The sequence below is a fragment of the Vipera berus genome (assembly GCF_964194415.1).
Source record: "Vipera berus genome assembly, chromosome: 3".
NCBI lineage: Eukaryota > Metazoa > Chordata > Lepidosauria > Squamata > Viperidae > Vipera > Vipera berus.
The window spans coordinates 86,674,865-86,692,519 of NC_138204.1; the positions used below are offsets into that span (position 1 = coordinate 86,674,865).

The 17,655-nt window shown below is 38.4% G+C and overlaps 1 protein-coding gene across 2 annotated transcripts in view; it reads left to right on the forward strand.

Annotated features, from left to right (window-relative positions):
- DPYD (dihydropyrimidine dehydrogenase) overlaps positions 1 to 17,655 on the forward strand; it is a 611,068-nt gene that overhangs the window by 573,017 nt on the left and 20,396 nt on the right. For both annotated transcript variants that reach the window (XM_081325991.1, XM_081325992.1), the window contains one exon: positions 14,626 to 14,769. In XM_081325991.1, the coding sequence (XP_081182117.1) occupies positions 14,626 to 14,769 (144 nt within the window). The remainder of the gene's footprint in view (positions 1 to 14,625; positions 14,770 to 17,655) is intronic.

Consider the following 17,655-nt stretch of genomic DNA (forward strand, 5'->3'; position numbering starts at 1 on the left):
ACGAGTAACAGGCGCTCACTCTGTTATGCGGCACTCAGGATTTGACCCGCCAAACTGCCGACCTTCTGATCGACAAGCTCAGCGTCACACACACACACACACAAACTCCTTAATCAAACTAAAAATACAAAACCCAGGCATATTTAAATCAGAGGCATATTTTAATTCCATTTATATCCCGCCCTTCTCCGAAGACTCAGGGCGGCTTACAAGCTTAGCAGTAGCCTTCATTCTATGTATATGCCTGCTTATTAGGGCTTTCACACACACCCCAGCAGCATTATTTCATCAAAGTCTGATAAAAAGCATATGCAATATATATCAGAACAAGAAATCCAAACACTGGGATAAGGTAGAAAACTAAAACAGTTTTATTAAAAATCAAGCTTTCATTGGCTAACTACCAACATTGTCAGGATGAAATCATCGGAGTGGGGAGACTGCATTTATATCATCAGCGTTTCTACGCTCCACTCATAGAGCGTGTCACCACTCTGTTTCAACCGGCCGTATTCTTTCGAGTCGCCTCACAATCGTTCCTATGGGGTGTGATTTTATCTAAGTGTCTGCTGTCAGAAGAGGATTACTGTCAGTCCTATTAGCTATAGTCATTGCTCTTGTCATTGCCCATGTTTTCATGCCGGAGGCTCTAAGTAGTTGTTCTTCCTCTTTTTTACATTCCGCGGTGGGGGGTGATTGTGTAATTATGCAGTTCTGGTCTTGGTTTGACGGAGCGCTCTGTGAGCGCTCGCGTTGTCTGCATTCGCGTTGTGTGCACGGCTCCTCTTCCCAACCCTTGAGGGCTTGATAGAACCCCCCTGAGTGGAACGCAAAAATGCTGATGATATAAATGCAGTCTCCCCACTCTGGTGATTTCATCCTGATGATGTTGGTAGTTAGCCAATGAAAGCTTGATTTTTAATAAAACTGTTTTACTTTTCTACCTTATCCCAGTGTTCGGATTTCTTGTTCTGATATATATTGCATATGCTTTTTATCAGACTTTGATGAAATAATGCTGCTGGGGTGTGTGTGAAAGCCCTAATAAGCAGGCATATACATAGAATGAAGGCTACTGCTAAGCTTGTAATTCGCCCTGAGTCTTCGGAGAAGGGCGGGATATAAATGGAATTAAAATAAATAAAAAAATAAAATTAAATATTTAGGAAATTTAGAATATTTGGAATCAAAGAGGTATGTCAACATTCATAGAAACTGGTGGGAGGTTTTACATTATTTTTATTATTGTTGTTGTTGTTGTTGCATTATCTTTACAAAATAAAAATCTAACAGTAAAAATACATATTAGAATGGTGATGGTACAAATATAAGAAGAAAAATAAAGGAGGCATACCAAACTAAAAATGTCTCCATGAAAGAGGAACTCACGTTTGTGGCAAAAACCAAGGTACTAGTGAGTAGACCAATTCCTTGGAACTCCCCTTGATAAGAAGAGAATGCAAGATTAATTACATGCATGCTGAAAGCTGCTCCTTGTGAGGAGACCTCATGGCAATGATTTTCTCTGGGTTTGACCACCAGCAGACAAAGGGATCAACAACCATATTGCTCACTATCATGACAGAGACTTTTAATGGACCCTAAATTCACAAACTTCACTTTCTGATCACTTTTGGAAATTGCCTACTAACCATATTAAAGCTATTAGAGACCTTCAGAATGACAAGTTTTAAAACTAATTGTTGGGTGAGTTTATCTAAAACAGGGCTTTTCAACCAGTGGTACAGGTACCACCTGTGGTACATTGGCATCTGGCAGGTGGTACACGACCATCCTAGAAAAGTGGTAGCGGGGGAGGGGAATGAGCTGAACCAGTGGCAGCACCACACAAGCCTGAGTGAGAGATGGCTGGAGCTGCAGGGCTGTCAGGGCTCAGCAGAAGCGCCAGGATCAGTGCTTCTTTGGGGTTGTCAGGGCTCAGTGGAAGTGCCAGGATCAGTGTGAGGCTCCAGCTGGAGCTTGGCACTGATCCTGCCACTTCTGAGCCCAAAAGAAGCACCGATCAGCTGGAATGTTGCAGCATCTCCAGGGTCTTGTGATTTACATTCAGATGCTTGGCAACTGATTCATATTTATGACTGTCACAGTGTCCCAGGGTCATGTGAAGTGACCAAACCTGCTGAAACCATCCAGCAGATGGGGGAGAATAAAAACCAAACACCCACCCCCTCCCCACCCCCACTGCCAATCCTCAACAGAAATGCTCACAACAATGAAAACCTCAGACAGGAGGAAGAGCGCCGCCGGGCAGGCAGGCAGGTGTCTTGCTTGGCTGTGGCTTGGGGGGCACTTTTTTCAGTGCCATTGTAAATTTGAACAGTCACTAAGCAAACTGTTGTAAGTCGAGGACTACCTGTACTTCACCACTTTTTCTTTCTTTCTTTTTTTTTTGGTCATCAAGGTTTCGACATCTTGCTAGGCGACTGGTGGTACTCAGATGTTGCCATATCCTAAAAGTGGTACAATGGGTGAAAAGGTTGAAAAGCCCTGATCTACAACTCTGAACAAAAGGGGAAAAAATACAAGCTTAAAAACTTAAAGAATTTGGAATATGCAGCAAAATATTAAATAAGATTTTTATCTTAGAAAGTTACAAACTACTAAAGGTTCAGATAAATTTGGAATATTGATGGTGTTATAAGATTTTGGAATAAACTATAAAAAATAAACAACTAAAATGGGGACCCAGATTATTGGGGGCAATAGGTTGACTCTGTAAACTGCTTAGAGAGAGCTGTAAAGCAGTGTGAAGCAGTATATAAGTCTAGGTGCTATTGCGATTACTGTTGAAGAATATTTCTTGCTTGCCCCAACTCCTCTTCTTCCTCATTCCTTCTATCTGTGTGCTTATCTAGACCTATTGTTTTCAATTTTTTTCAGGCTATGGCCATGTTACTTTTTTAAAAAAAAAGTTCCCCTGAGTCCATGAACAAAAGACAAGCTATAGTGAGAGAAAATTAGCTGCATTTGGGCAAACCATCCAAGATCCACAGAACAACATTTGAAGAGCCCAATCCTTTCACTGCTATCCCCTTCCTCTTTTCCGTAGGAAGGCCGGTCTTCTCTTCATTCTCCTAAGGGATTTTCTACCCTAAACATAGCACTCCTGCAACTTCTAGCATAATTGCTGGCTGAAACAAGGTTGACGCATGGCCTCCTAGCAGCCAATCATATATCTTCCAAATTGATCTCATTTTAACAAGGTAGCTAACATCATTTTGTTGCTGTTGTTATTGTACTACCACAAACCAGCCCAGTGGATGTGTCAAGAGAGAATCAACGGGTGACAAAATCATGAGCCCTCACCAACTTGCAATGGAATCCCACCCCTTGTTTATACTGAATATAGTACCTTCAATTTAGTAATAATTAGAATTAATTACTTTTCAGTAACAGAAATGAGTGCCTTAAAAATGCTTTCTATTGGAACAACATACAAGCATTGGTAAATATATAGGCAAATCAATGTACAGAGTAAATCATTTCTGACATAAAACATAGCATATAGCAAGGCAGCTTTGTAAAAGCAGGCCCTACGATGAAACAGTTGCAATGATAGAGCAGGGAGGCCCATCTTAAATTCACCATTTTATCATAGAGCTCACTGGATGATTCTGGCTCATTTAAGTATTAATACCACTTTACAATGCCTTGGTAAGGCCACACTTGGAATACTGCATCCAGTTTTGGTCACCACGATGTAAAAAAGATGTTGAGACTCTAGAAAGAGTACAGAGAAGAGCAACAAAGATTATTAGGGGACTGGAAGCTAAAACGTATAAGGAATGGCTGCTGGAATTGGGTATGTGTTCTGTACCAGCCTGCTACCGGCCCTGCAGAAAAGGCAGGGACAACCCCTTTTACAAGAAGGCAAGAGGCTGGAATTACGCCTGCCAAATTTATTGCTACAAAAACAAATAGAACAAGACACAAACCAAGAAACAGGAGCTTTTCAAGCAGTTGCCTTCAGCAAACCAGCCCTCCCATGCATTCCCCCTTAAATACAGTTCAGGGCATGGCTTCTCTCTGCCTCCTTCCGAGGAGCCCCATTGCCTTCCTCTGTTTACTCCTGATTGACTGCCTCCTGCATCTGTGGGTCATCTTCATCCATGCTGTCAGGCTCACACAGCTGGGTCTGCGTCGTGACCAGATGAGAGGGGCCTGGCTGGGGGCTCTCATCAAGCTGTCCAATCCCCTCAGCAAGCTCTTCAACACCCCCCTCCTCCTCCTCCTCTGAGTCGTCCGACCCAACTGCCGAACCCACAGGCTGACCCTGAATCACAACAGTATGTTACTCTAGTTTAATGAAGAGAAGGGTGAGGGGTGACATGATAGCAGTATTCCAATATCTGAGGGGCTTCCACAAAGAGGGAGTCAAGCTATTCTCCAAAGCATCTGAAGGCAGAACAAGAAGCAACGGATGGAAACTAATCAAAGAGAGAAGCAACCTAGAACTAAGGAGAAACTTCCTCACAGAACAATTAATCAGTGGAACAACCTACCTCCAAAAGCAGTGAATGCTCCAACACTGGAAATTTTTAAGAAGAGACTGGACAGCCATTTCTCTGAAATGGTATAGGGACGTGGTGGCGAACCTATGGCACGCATGCCAAAGGTGGCCCACAGAGCCCTCTCTGTGGGCACGTGCGCCATCACCCCAGTCCTAGGCCTTCAGCTGGGTTTTATAAAACCTTTTCGCTTTAGGCCTCCGCCACTGTGTGCAAAAAAAAAAGGTTCAATCAATTTCAACTTCTCGTGGGGAAAAAAAAAGATCTCACAAAGTTGGAATTGATTGAATTTTTTAGTCCCACCCAATCTGCCGTTACCACCACAGCCACGGCTGCCCAATTGGCCACACCCACCCAAATGAGCCACATCCACCTGACACCCGATGATACATAAGTGGGTTTTGGGTTGCAGTTTGGGCACTCAGTCTCTAAAAGGTTCGCCATCACTGGTATAAGGTTTCCTGCCTGAGCAGGGGGTTGGACTAGATGACCTCCAAGGTCCCTTCCATCATCATCATCATCATCATCATCATCGTCATCGTCATTATTATTATTATTATTATTATTATTATTATTATTATTATTATTATTATTATTATTATTATTATTATTATTCTGTCAACCAAAAAAGGGTTTCTTCTCTGAAGATAAACTGAACAGGAACTCTTAAGTGTACTACCTTTAGTACCTAAGTGAAAGATGTGTTATTTATATAATCAAATCCACAAGGTCAAATCAGTATACAGCTTTTTTTCCTTTTGTTTACCTTGGGCATGAGAAAAGCATTGCAAGCCTTGTTAAAATACTAGATGCTATTTATGCAAAGCTTTGCCAGCAGAGCACATTCTTTTTTTTCCAGAATGAGGGTTTGGAAAAAGCGGAAAGTAGTGGCAATTGTTAGTATGTTAGGTGTTTATTAAGAGACAGACTGCTGTCATCTTTGCTACAACTTAGTCTGCTAAACTGTCAGAATTTCATTTACATAAATGGGTGGGAAGCTCTTTCTCGTATATGCCCAACAAACTGAAGACAAAGTGCTTGCCAGTGTTTTAATTTCTTTTTTATGTTCCGGTTAGAGAGTAAGTGGAGTGTCTTTCATCTCACAGTGTCATGAATATGGTAATATATGGAAATCACAGAATGATCATGTGCATTGCAAATCTCACATGTGTTTACTCAGAAGTAAATCCATTGAATTCAGGAGGGATTTAGTTTTGTGTATTTTCCACCGGTTTGCAATCTAAATTCAACACATCCTTTACTGAAGGGATTACTGATAAATTCAGGTCTCTTCTGTTCATATAAAATGTTTATTGTCTATAAAATGACAAGTGGCCAGATGTTCATGAAGCAGAAATCTTTCCATTGCTTGATCCTCCCAACTTTATCTTATGAAGGAATCATTCACTTTGGAAGACGTGTTCATCAAGTAAATGAACATAACACTATTTAGTTCCTTTTTCTTGTATGTGTATATAAGTGATGTGAATGTATTTGATGAATATTTTATAATAGATAGACCAAACAACACAGCTTTAAAATCCCAAATGCTAGTGTACTGCCACAAAAAAAATATTCCCTCATGTTTTTTTTTTTTCATGTTTCAAAGGTCACTGCAGGCTAGAAACTAGTGGGCTGTGAGTTCTAGTCCTGCCTTAGGCATGAAAGCCAGCTGGGTGACTTTGGACCAGGCACACACTCTCCACCCAACTCACCTCACAGGATTGTTACAGTGGAGAAAATAGGAGGAAGAAGGACTATTAGATATTGTTCATACCTTTGAGTTTTTTTATAAAAATAATAAAGGGTGGGAAATAAACAAGAAAGGGAAGGGAAAGAGGCAGGTGTTGTGGTTAAAAAACAACCACCTGCTACTTATTTTCTCAGACTATCATTTGAAGCCACTGCTTAGATATTCCTATTCGAGTAAAACAACCAAGGAATGAATGTGAGGTCATTAATAATATGTACACATTTTCTTAATGGAGGAACGCCACATTCCTTATTGTTCAGCTATTAAGTGAGTCTATGCAAGAACTTCCCCTTTACATTTCACTATATTACTAGATTTAGCGTGTGGGGGATGTAGCCTTTATTTATTTATTTGTTTTCTTTTGAGTTTCCACAGATGTTCTGTAGGCAAAATATAATGCATGCACACCCTCTAGGGGAATTTCACTGATGTTCAGTTGGAATGCCTACGGATATTCCACTGGGGCAACAGGGCTTTCCATTTTTGCTTTGAATGTTCTTATCTGCAAAATTCAGTGACCAATTCATCGATCAGTTCCTTGAACTACATCTTCATAAAAATGCATTGCCTATGTTGTATCATGACCATATTTCTATTTACAATGACTTTAAAAAGTAATGCATAAAATGATGAGGTTAGAAATATAGTAAGCGAACCCAGAATATGATCTGATCTGCTTTTCTGCTCCTTTTTCAAATAGATTTTTGTACGGAAAATTTGGGAGTTTGTTGAATCGGTATTTAAGGAAAATGTAGAAAATGAGGGTGGAGGTTGGTTTCTGAACGTTTCCTTACCAGGGTAGGTAACATCTTAAGGGGAGTTTAGGGGATGTCATTGTCAGTATTCCTCTGTTTAATCGTAGAAAATGTTTCCCAGAGTGGATCAGGAAGCCCATAAGAAGTTGCCCTTAGTTTCTAAAATGTAACAAATGATTATTTGGGAGGAGGGGTGTTTCTGGTCACTTTAACTTCTGAAAAGCCGATCTGCTGACAGCAAGTGAAATAATTCTTCCCTAGCATCTCTGGAATGACCATGGCGCTGAATAGCTAGCTGGATTTTATCCTGATTAGTGTTCATCCTCTGGGATTCAAATGAATCAGTGAAGTTCTTTTCACCATGGTAGAGTCGCAGTGGAATTCTTTTTAAATTCCCAAGTGGGATGTGTATATATAAAATGTGCTTGGAAGGCCAGAGGGGTTTTTTCCCGTTAGGGATAGAAATGAGCAGAGAAAATACAGACAGAGAAGTTATTAATAAAAGACTGAGTGAAAAGAACATGGGATTTTTTTTAAAAAAAATTAATTTTTATGCTCAGGAAACTATATATATATATAAAATATTCCTTGAAAGGAATCAAAACAAAAAACAACCCCCAGAAAGCATTTCTGAGACACCTGTTTTTTTTTAAGCTGTGACATTTCAGAAGATCAGGCAGAAGAGCTGATTCTACACGCTCAATGGCTATTATTTAAAACAACAAAAAGGCAAAATGTTTTAAGATGCCAATAGCATTCTTTTTTTTCTTTTTTTTCTTATTTCTTTCTTTCTTTTCTTTTTTTTTTTACAAATGATTACCTGGCATGTGTTCAAACCATTGAAGTTAGGGTTAGGAGGTAAAGAAAAGAAAATCATCACAAATATTCTTAATATACGTTGCTGCTTTAGAATTGTATTTTCTTTCCTTTTGGAATCTGAAGTAGTCCTTGATACAGTATGCTTATTGCATTCCTCCTTTCCGTTTATTTTGGATACAAATATATCCATGTAGGCTACTGCATAAAAATATTTTGGTCTATATATTTGTCATAATGGAGATAATTAATAAATGTTAATAATATTGATAAGATAGATAGATAACCTTTATTGTAGTTTTTTTACTGTGGGCACAATGGCACACGCTAAAAATGAAATTTAGTTGCTTGCTCTCAAAGTGTACACGTACTTAACACACATTTAAAAATACTGTATACAACATATGCGTAGACCTACACCCTTACATATAAGTAACATATAAATATTAATGTTATTATAAATACTGTAACATTTAATATCTGTGTACTCAGACCAAGTTTTCTTCAGTTCTTTACTTTATATCAGAATAGTAACAAACTATAGCATCGGTCGTGTTATTTTTCTCTTCTTTTAATATAATAAATGTTGGGGAGCGGAAATTACAGTAATTTGAAAATGAAGGTATTGCTCAGCTATCTCTATTAGGTAACCAATCCTTAGTTCATAATATGCTCAATTGAATTTAGATTGATCTGTGAATAAATTATAACCAGAACTGGCTTATTCACCTTAAAGCTTTGCTGGCTTAATGTTTCATTGTTGATTCATTATGTTGTGAGTTCTGTATTGACAGTCTAATGCTTTTTATATCTTGATAGGAACAGCTCTACTGATAGATACGGCTATCTTTAAATGAACAGGATTTAACTTATCCAGTGAGGACAAATTCATCAGTGAATGAATCCCTTGAGAAATACTAAACAAAAATCAAATGGTTACAGGAGATTTGCACAGTTCATCACAAGATTGTTTTTGAAAGTGTTGTGCAAGAGATTTGTCTTTGGATTAAAGGAGAGACTGTGTGTTATGCTAAACCAGACATGTCAAACACAAGGCCCGGGGGCCAGATCCGGCCCGCGAAGTGGTTTTATGCGGCCTGCGAAGCCATCCTGGAAACAGTGAGGGAACGGCCCCCACTGCCTTGGCCCTGGCCCAGAGACCCTCCTCCTGCCAGAGACCCTCAGATCTGTCCCACTCCTGCCCAGGCCCCCATAGGCACCCTTGATGCGAATGATGTAGAGCTGGCCATGCCCACCCAGTAGGCCATACGCACTTTAGCCACGCCCACCCAGTAGGCCACACCCACCCAGTAGGCCATGCCCACCTAGTAGGCCACACCTACCCGGCCCCCTGACGGCAACCGCAATGCTGATGCGGCCCTCAATGAAATTGAGTTTGACACCCCTGTGCTAAACCAAATTGATGAACTGGTCTACCCCATTTGATGTTGGATAGTTTCATATGATACAATTTCTGTTAGTGTAAAAATAATAAATAGAAAGGTTTCCAGTTCTAGAAATGCCTCCTACGGGTCTGAAGGTCATCCTAAGAATGATCTTTGAAGGATAGAGTACCTGCTATTGAAATTTGACCTTTCCCTATCCACATGGCTTCTCATCGAAAGGTATTATGAATACTAATGAATAACATAGATATATAGGGACACATACTGTACATACTTTATTGGTTAACAGATCTGAGCTATGGACCATTAAATTCATGATATGGATCTTGCTTCTGTTATGACTATAACTTCACTCTATGCAGTAAGGGAACAATAGTATTCATCTACTTTGCACAATCGTTTCTTATAAAGCAGGATGAGCATTAAAAAAATTCTAAGTACTCTTATTATCTACTAACTGCTACTGTGATCAGCATGCCCAGATTCCATATGTCTTACATTTTGTCTCTCAACAAAAATGTTGTTTATAATAACAAAAATATTACACTGATGTTTTACAACATTATACATTTTGACATTAAGACATTTTGAAGGTACCACTCTGTTGAACCACTTTTTTCCCAATAAAATTCAAAGCAGGCTGGCGCTAGCTTTTCAATATCTTCTTGAAAATACGATTAATCCATTTTGAAAAGAAGATATAATTGAATTGTTTTGATAGCTGCCAGTACATCAGATGGTCTTTGAAGATATTTATCCTGTTTATTTAGGCTGCAGCTGTTACTGAAAGCAAGTGTAATAAAACATCCAAAAGTAATTTTTTGAAGTCTAAAGCCAATAAATATTTGGAGGATTGGTAATAGGTGGCAGAGATTCCATCATATGATTTCAAAATTAAGGGTGTCTTCCGTTGTGCTTTGCATTTTACTTAATGCCTGCTGAAGTTATACAAACAAAGGCAGGAAAGGCACATAATAGTCTGTAAACTCTCTCAAGATCAAAGCTAGACCACCAGAATGAAGTGAGAGAAACAGGAGCCACAACATAAATCAGTAAGCTGTAAAACAGCCAGAATGCCAAGGTAACTAGATAAGAGAAATTCAAGGAGCAAGGATTTATAATGGTAGAATTCCAGCAGCCTAACTGAACTCTTGAAGATATTTTTATAGCCGATGCTCGTCTTACCTCTACTGCGTTTCGATTGGTTGTATTTTAAGTAATTTCAGGCAGTCTGATACTTTCACTCATGTAGGTGTTCCGGATTGTTCCAGCTCAATGGCAGAGGCCAAGTATTGTGCTGGTATTCTGCTCAGTTGTTCTTAAATACAGTAATCATTCTTGTTAAGCCTTTCCTTATTTAAATATACTTCAGCTATAACAGGAACTGCTTGTCTATCCTCATCACTGTTGGAAAAGCCATTGCTTCCTAAACAGCTTATTTTTTGTCAATATTCATCTAAATCAGACTAATGCATGGCTCTTAGATTTCGTAGTGGTCTGGTGCATGATGAAGTTAATACTGAAACATTTTATAGAATTCTTCCTTCTTTGGGATTTTTTTTCTTTCTTTTCTATTTTCCTTTTTTTTTTAAGAAGTTGATGAGATTTTGTTTAAACCTAAGTAGGAATTCAGGTAGCGGTAAAAATTTGTTTCAAAACACCTGATTCTCATTCAATGGAAGCTTTGATATGTGCATTATTTTGCATAAACTCACTTCATTTCTCTCTCTGTGGGCAAAATACAGTTTTAACTTGCTTGGATTGTCATGAGATTATTAATAATAAACAATAAAAGTAAATTTCAATGTGAACTGTTGGGTGAGAAGACAGGAATTAGACATAGGCTTCTTGTCAGTGCAGGAAATGTGTATTTAATACGATACATCAAGTTATCTTGAAAGTGATAGTGAGTTGCATTAAATGACTATGAAATTGTTATTTAACTTGGCTTACTTAGTTTGATTAAATATTTCCAGATAGTAAAAAGGGAGATGAGGTTGTCCCACAGTATGTTCCATTTTCAAGGAAGAAGCCAAAACTAACAACTTGTTTGGATTCATAACACTATTTTGTAGATCAAATATCATGATTACCTTCCTGAGTTGAAGCTGGCTTTATCCAGTTGACATATTGTCATTATCTGTGGGCACTGATGTGTTCAGAAATTGGAACCAGCATTCTGGCAGTATTTGAAATTTAGCATTCTTCTCCATTACTGCATTATGTGAAAGCAAGACCACAGGCTAAAGATTAAGCTCAGTGAGGTCAAACAGTGAAATTAATAAAATTAGCACTTTCTAGAGTTTGCATCGAACTTACTACTATTATATTAACATATCCAATATCCCTCTAACTGCCATGTCAAAATAATCTAAGACCGTGCTTTATAAAGTTTTGTGGCAAATCCATTTGCTGTAAGGAGAAGAAAAAATAAAATACTGAGTAAATGTGTTTCTACAGCATATCTATTCATTGAATTCATTTTCCTGCTAATATGAAAATAAACATGTGTCATTTTTCATTGTAGAAGTATTTATTTATATATACAAGACTTTTATAAATGTACAACTTCAGAACTTCCAACTCTGAAATGTACTGCATAAAATGTATGAACATATTGTTCTGTAGGATCATTTTTACACCGTTACACTTACCAGTTTCCTGCATCCCAAATCTTGCAGTCTGTACTGTATATTTTTACCATGACTGGGATAATGCAAAAATCTCAGTAATACTTCAGTTTGTAGCTAAAACTAGGGAAAAAATAACACATTGAAAAACTTTTCAGAATTATGTAAATGAAGCATGGTGACAAAAAAGAAAGGAATAGTCCGGGGAGCGTATCTGAATATTAAAGTTGTAATCTGTGGAAGCAATTTGCTGGAAATATAGGTGCCTAGCCAAAAGGATGTCTAGTTACAAAATGTGTCTTGTTGTGTCCTTTCATATTTGCATCATAACATTACATAAAAATATGGAAAGGATGGAAATTGTAGCATTGAGGCAACTCATAGGACTATAACCTTGGCACGTGCCTGTTTCTATTATTTTGGAATGAGAATGCTTGTTAGATATATGGGCAAGTGTAAGGCAGAAAACAGCCACTACCTCTTTACTTACCTGTCAGCTCTCCTGATGGATGGAATTAACAATATGATTTGAGGCTGATGATCAATACCTCCCTATAGGAAGAATAGATGTCCTTATAAATCCACACATATCTGAGGCAGATGGGCAGTTAAGAAATATGAAAAATAAATAAATACTTGCATAAATAAATAAATAAATAAATAAATAAATAAATAAATAAATAAATAAATAAAGAAAGAAAGAAAGAAAGAAAGAAAGAAAGAAAGAAAGAAAGAAAGAAAGAAAGAAAGAAAGAAAGAAAGAAAGAAAGAAAGAAAGTAAACAAACAAACAAACAAGTAAGTTGCTTTTCTGGATCCATTTCACTTGATCTTTTGGCAAGATATAGTTCTGAAATTATTTTAGTCATCTTCATAGCCCTAAATCAGAATCAGAATAGAGCTGGAAGGGACTTTGGAGGTCTTCTAGTCCAGCTCCCTATATAGGAGATCCTATACCATTTCAGACAAGTGACTGTCCAGTCTCTTAAAAACCTCCATTGATGAAGCACCCACAACATCTGAAAGTAAGCTGTTCCACTGGTTAATTGTCTGCTGTTAGGAAGTTTCTCCTTAATTCCAGATTGCTTCTCTCCTTGATTAATTTCCATCCATTTTCTCTTCTCCTGCCCTCTGGTGCTTTGGAAAATAAATTGACCCCTTCTTCTTTGGGGCAACCTCTCAAATACTGGAATACTGCTATCATGTCCCCCCCTCCTCCAGTCCTTCTTTTCTCTAGACTAGCCAAACCCAAATTCTACAACCATTCTTCATATCTTTTTGTCTCCAGGCTCTTAACCACCTTAGTTGCTCTTTTTTGTACTTTTTCCAAACTCTCAACATCTTTTTTGTAATGTGGTGACCAAAACTGGATACAGTTTTCCAGGTGTGGTCTTACTAAGGCTTTATAAAAAGGTACTAATACTTCACGTGATTTTGATTCTATGCCTCTGTTTATACAACCAAGGATTGTATTAACTTTTTTGGTTGCTGCCACACACTACTGATTTATGTTTAAGTGATTGTCCACTAGGACTCCAAGCTCCCTCTCACAGTTACTGTTTTTGAGCCATGTTTCACCTAATCTGTACTTGTAACTTTGGTTTTTCCTGCCCAGGTTTAAACCTTGCTTTTCTCCACATTAAATTTCATTTTGTTGGATAGGGCCCATTGTTCAAATCTGTCAAGATCTTTTTGGATCCTGAGTTTGTCTTCTGGGGTGTTGGCTATTCCTGTCAGCTTAGTGTCGTCTGCAAATTTGATGAGTTCCCCTTCTGTTCCCTCATCTAAGTCATTTATGAAGATATTGAAGAGTATTGGGCCTAAGACAGAACCTTGTGGTAACCCACTGCTTACTTCCCTCCATGTAGAGTTGTACCATTAAGGACTACTTGTTGAGTACAGTTTGTCAGCCAGTTACAAATCCATCTGGTGGTGATGCTGTGTATCCCACATTTTTCTAGCTTATCAAGAGGTAGGTTGTGGTCTACTTTGTCAAATGGAGACTGCTTTAGAAAGAAGGTTGTAGTTTATTGAAGAGAAGAGCCAGACAGAAATGTGGCTCTGGGAAAGCTGACTGCATGTAGCTGGGAATGGGGTAGTTTTATACCTTCTTGTGCTTTTGTGTTTGGAGTTGTTCCTGTTTGAGCCTTTGTATTTCCTGTGTCATGTACTTGGACCTGAGTCTGATTGGGCCCTTTTTGTATTCTGATGGTGGTGGGTTAACCCTATTATGTCCTAAAGGTCATGTCTTTAGAGTTTGGGTGGGGCATGTAGATTTTAGGGGTCTTTGTCTTCCTAATCTCATCAGTTTCCAGCCTCCTGGCTCCAACCTTTTTGAATAGGATTGTCAAATCTGCATTTCTACACACCTGCCCTCTGCCTGGGGTGGAGAGGAGCTGGTTTCTGGGGGCTGGTTTCTGTCTTTTAAGATTTTCTTTCTCCATTACTGTATTCCTTTGGGAAATATAATATTCTGCTTTTTAATATTCTCAAAATATTTCTTTCTCTGGGGGAGGGAGTGCTGTCCTCCCACAATACTTTAAAAAGGAGTGTGGATACTTGATTAGTTAGCAAAAATTACATGCGGCTCTTTAAAAACAAATTTTTAAAAAATCCTGAAGCACAAAGAGAAGAGATTGGCTTAGCTTTCAAATCCTCAATATAATATGCCTACAACTAAAAACCTGGGATGACTGTAGCAATAATTACATAATTACATACTTCCTGTTTCTCATAGAAACTTCCCAGCTTTGGCCCCTACCTTGAGCAACGAAAGAAGATAATAGCCGAAAATAAGCTGAAACTCAAAGGACCAAGCAACCTCCTTCCCCAGATTGAGAGAAAGTGTTTTGCTCCAAAGAAGCCCATCCCGGCAGTGAAGGTAAGAATAAGTGAAGAGCATCCTTCTCAAAACAAGGTTTTTGCATTTATCATTGTATTTCGTTCTGTGGGTGTGTGGCTGGTGCGTCAATAATCTTGTATACATAATCCCCAACTTTACTTAATCACTGTGCAAAGTTACAGCAGAACTGAAAAAGGGTCCTAAGACTTACAGCCCCATCACCGCATCCCCAGAGTCAGAATTTGGGTGCTTTGCAACTGCCTTGTACACACAATGGTTGCAGTATCCCAGGATTGCCACATGCGAACCTGGCTTCCAACTGGCTTCCAACAAGCACAGTCAATGAGGGAAGAACTTGGACTTGCTTAACGACTGCATGATTTACTTAACAACTGCAGTGATTTGTTTAATAACTGGTGGCAAAATAGTTTGAAGTTGAACACAACTCATTTAACAATCACCTTGCCAGGAGGGAAAATTCTGGTCCCAGTTATGACCATAAATCGAGGACTACCTGTAGATTCGTACTGACTAAAGTTACTAAAATTCATTGTTTCTGTGTTTAGGTCACTATTTAGGTGACTAGAAATTGATATTTGTATTAGGCTCACATGCAGTAAAACAGAGGTCCCCAACCACTGGTCCGTGGACCAATACCAGGCCACAGCATGCCAGCAACTGGTCCACACAAACAAGGAAAGCCCCATCTGTGTGATGCAGGCAGCACACAAAACCACACCCCCTCTGGTCTGCAGAAAAACCTCTCTCCATGTAACCGGTCCCTGGTGCCCCAAAGGTTGGGGACCTTTGCAGTAAAATACCAAAATCAAATTTATGCTTAAAATAAACTATATATATATAGTTTATATATATATATGTATGTATGTATATATATACATACATACATACATACATACATACATACATACATACATACATATATATATATATATATATATATATATATATATATATATATATATATATATATATCACTGTAGTGTGGGTTTCTATTTCCAGGGAAGCTAGATTAATTTATACAAGCATTGTGTGTTGGCCTCAGATGGAACAGAAGATGACCTGTGAAAGTGGGTCTTAAGTTTTTTGTGTTGTGTGATCCTTGACATTTTTCCCTTATGCATTTTCCCATGTTGTAAAAGGAATAGTGACATGTGACCATTGTCTGGTTGTGTATCATTGTACTTCCTCTCTCAGCTGCTAGTAATTTACATATTATTGCTATTCCAAAGAATAGTTTTCTGATACCACTGTATCTTCGTGTCTTTTCTCTGTGTACATGAAAACATTCTTTGCACATGAAAACACCAAACAAATATTGTCCTTTATTTATTTTGAGAGGGCTTGGTGCTTTCAAAGGCATTGTCACCTTAGGGTTTTTACAGTTTTCTTTTCTTTGCAGGAAAAAAAAATATTGATGAAATCATCAGGGAGAGAAACACCTGCAGTTTCACTGAGGGCTAACTTTGCCATGGCAGATGAAACTGAGAATTGAGAAAAGATATTGAGGAGAAGTGAAAGAGCAGATAAAGACAAATACACACACGGGGGGGGGGGAGAGAATGAGCTAGGTTTATATTTGGCATTTTTGCTATAAATAGAATTGAACAATTAGATGAGCATGTAAGCAAGATTCAAATTTTAAAAATAGAAATAATACTTTTAAAAGAATAACCGCTGGTTTGTAATCAAGGATCAGCCCAATAAAATAACAGCCAAAATAAAGGAAATCCATGAATCAGCAAGGAAAATAGTTTCAAAACACCAGCATTCCAACAGCATTCCTGTCTTTTACATCTATATTTATTTATTTATTTATTTATTTTAATTCCATTTATATCCCGCCCTTCTCCGAAGACTCAGGGCGGCTTACAAGCTTAGCAGTAGCCTTCATTCTATGTATATGCCTGCTTATTAGGGCTTTCACACACACACCCCCAAGCGGCATTATTACAAAGTCAGCTTATTGCCCCCAACAATCTGGGTCCTCATTTTACCTACCTCGGAAGGATGGAAGGCTGAGTCAACCTTGAGCCTGGTGGGATGCGAACCTGCACTAATTGCAGGCAGCTGGTGTTACTTAAGGAGGCATTAGTCCACTGCTCCACCAAGGCTCCATCTCTTCTTCAGGAATTCCAAGCGGCTTAGTTGCACTTGCCTTTATTTTATCCATATATCACAAGTCCTGTAAAATAGGCTAGATTGGGAGAAAGTGGCCCTCACTTTCTATTGCTAAAGGCAAATCTGAACATTGTTCTTCCCCATCCTGATGTAGTACGTTGACTACTACAGCACACTGATTTTTCAGTGTTCAATATTCTTATGAATAAATATGCTATCTAATCACCATCACTACTTAAAAATTGAGCCAGGATGGGTAGGGAAATTACTGTAATACCTATTGATTAAGTTTGTTCCTTGTGAAGGATTATTTTTAAATCTAATTATTTTATTGACTATCTGTATTAAGTGACCCTGACCTCATTTCCCACCTAACAGGTTGTACAATATAATTTTTCTTTTTTGTTTTTTTTTAAAAAAAGCTGAATGAGACCAACAATTTATCTAGCCCACCATTCCAACCAGAAACATTTTAAGAAGCTGACAAATATGAACAAGAAGATGATCATCCTTGTCCATTTTTGGTTCTCAGCAGCTGGAATTTAATTTATACTGCTTATGTGGCAGAAAAAAGAATATAGCCACCAAGACTAAAATCTATTCATAGACCTCTCCCTTAATGTGTCTGGTTCTGCTTTATTTCTGTGCCCCAAGTCAGGCCTGACTCTTGCGGATTGCCTGAACTAGTCCCCGCGGTTTTCTTGCCAACTTTTTCAGAAGTGGCTTGCCATTATCTTCTTCCTCGGGCTCCAAGAGAAGGAGAAGTCCAAAATTACTCAACTGTCC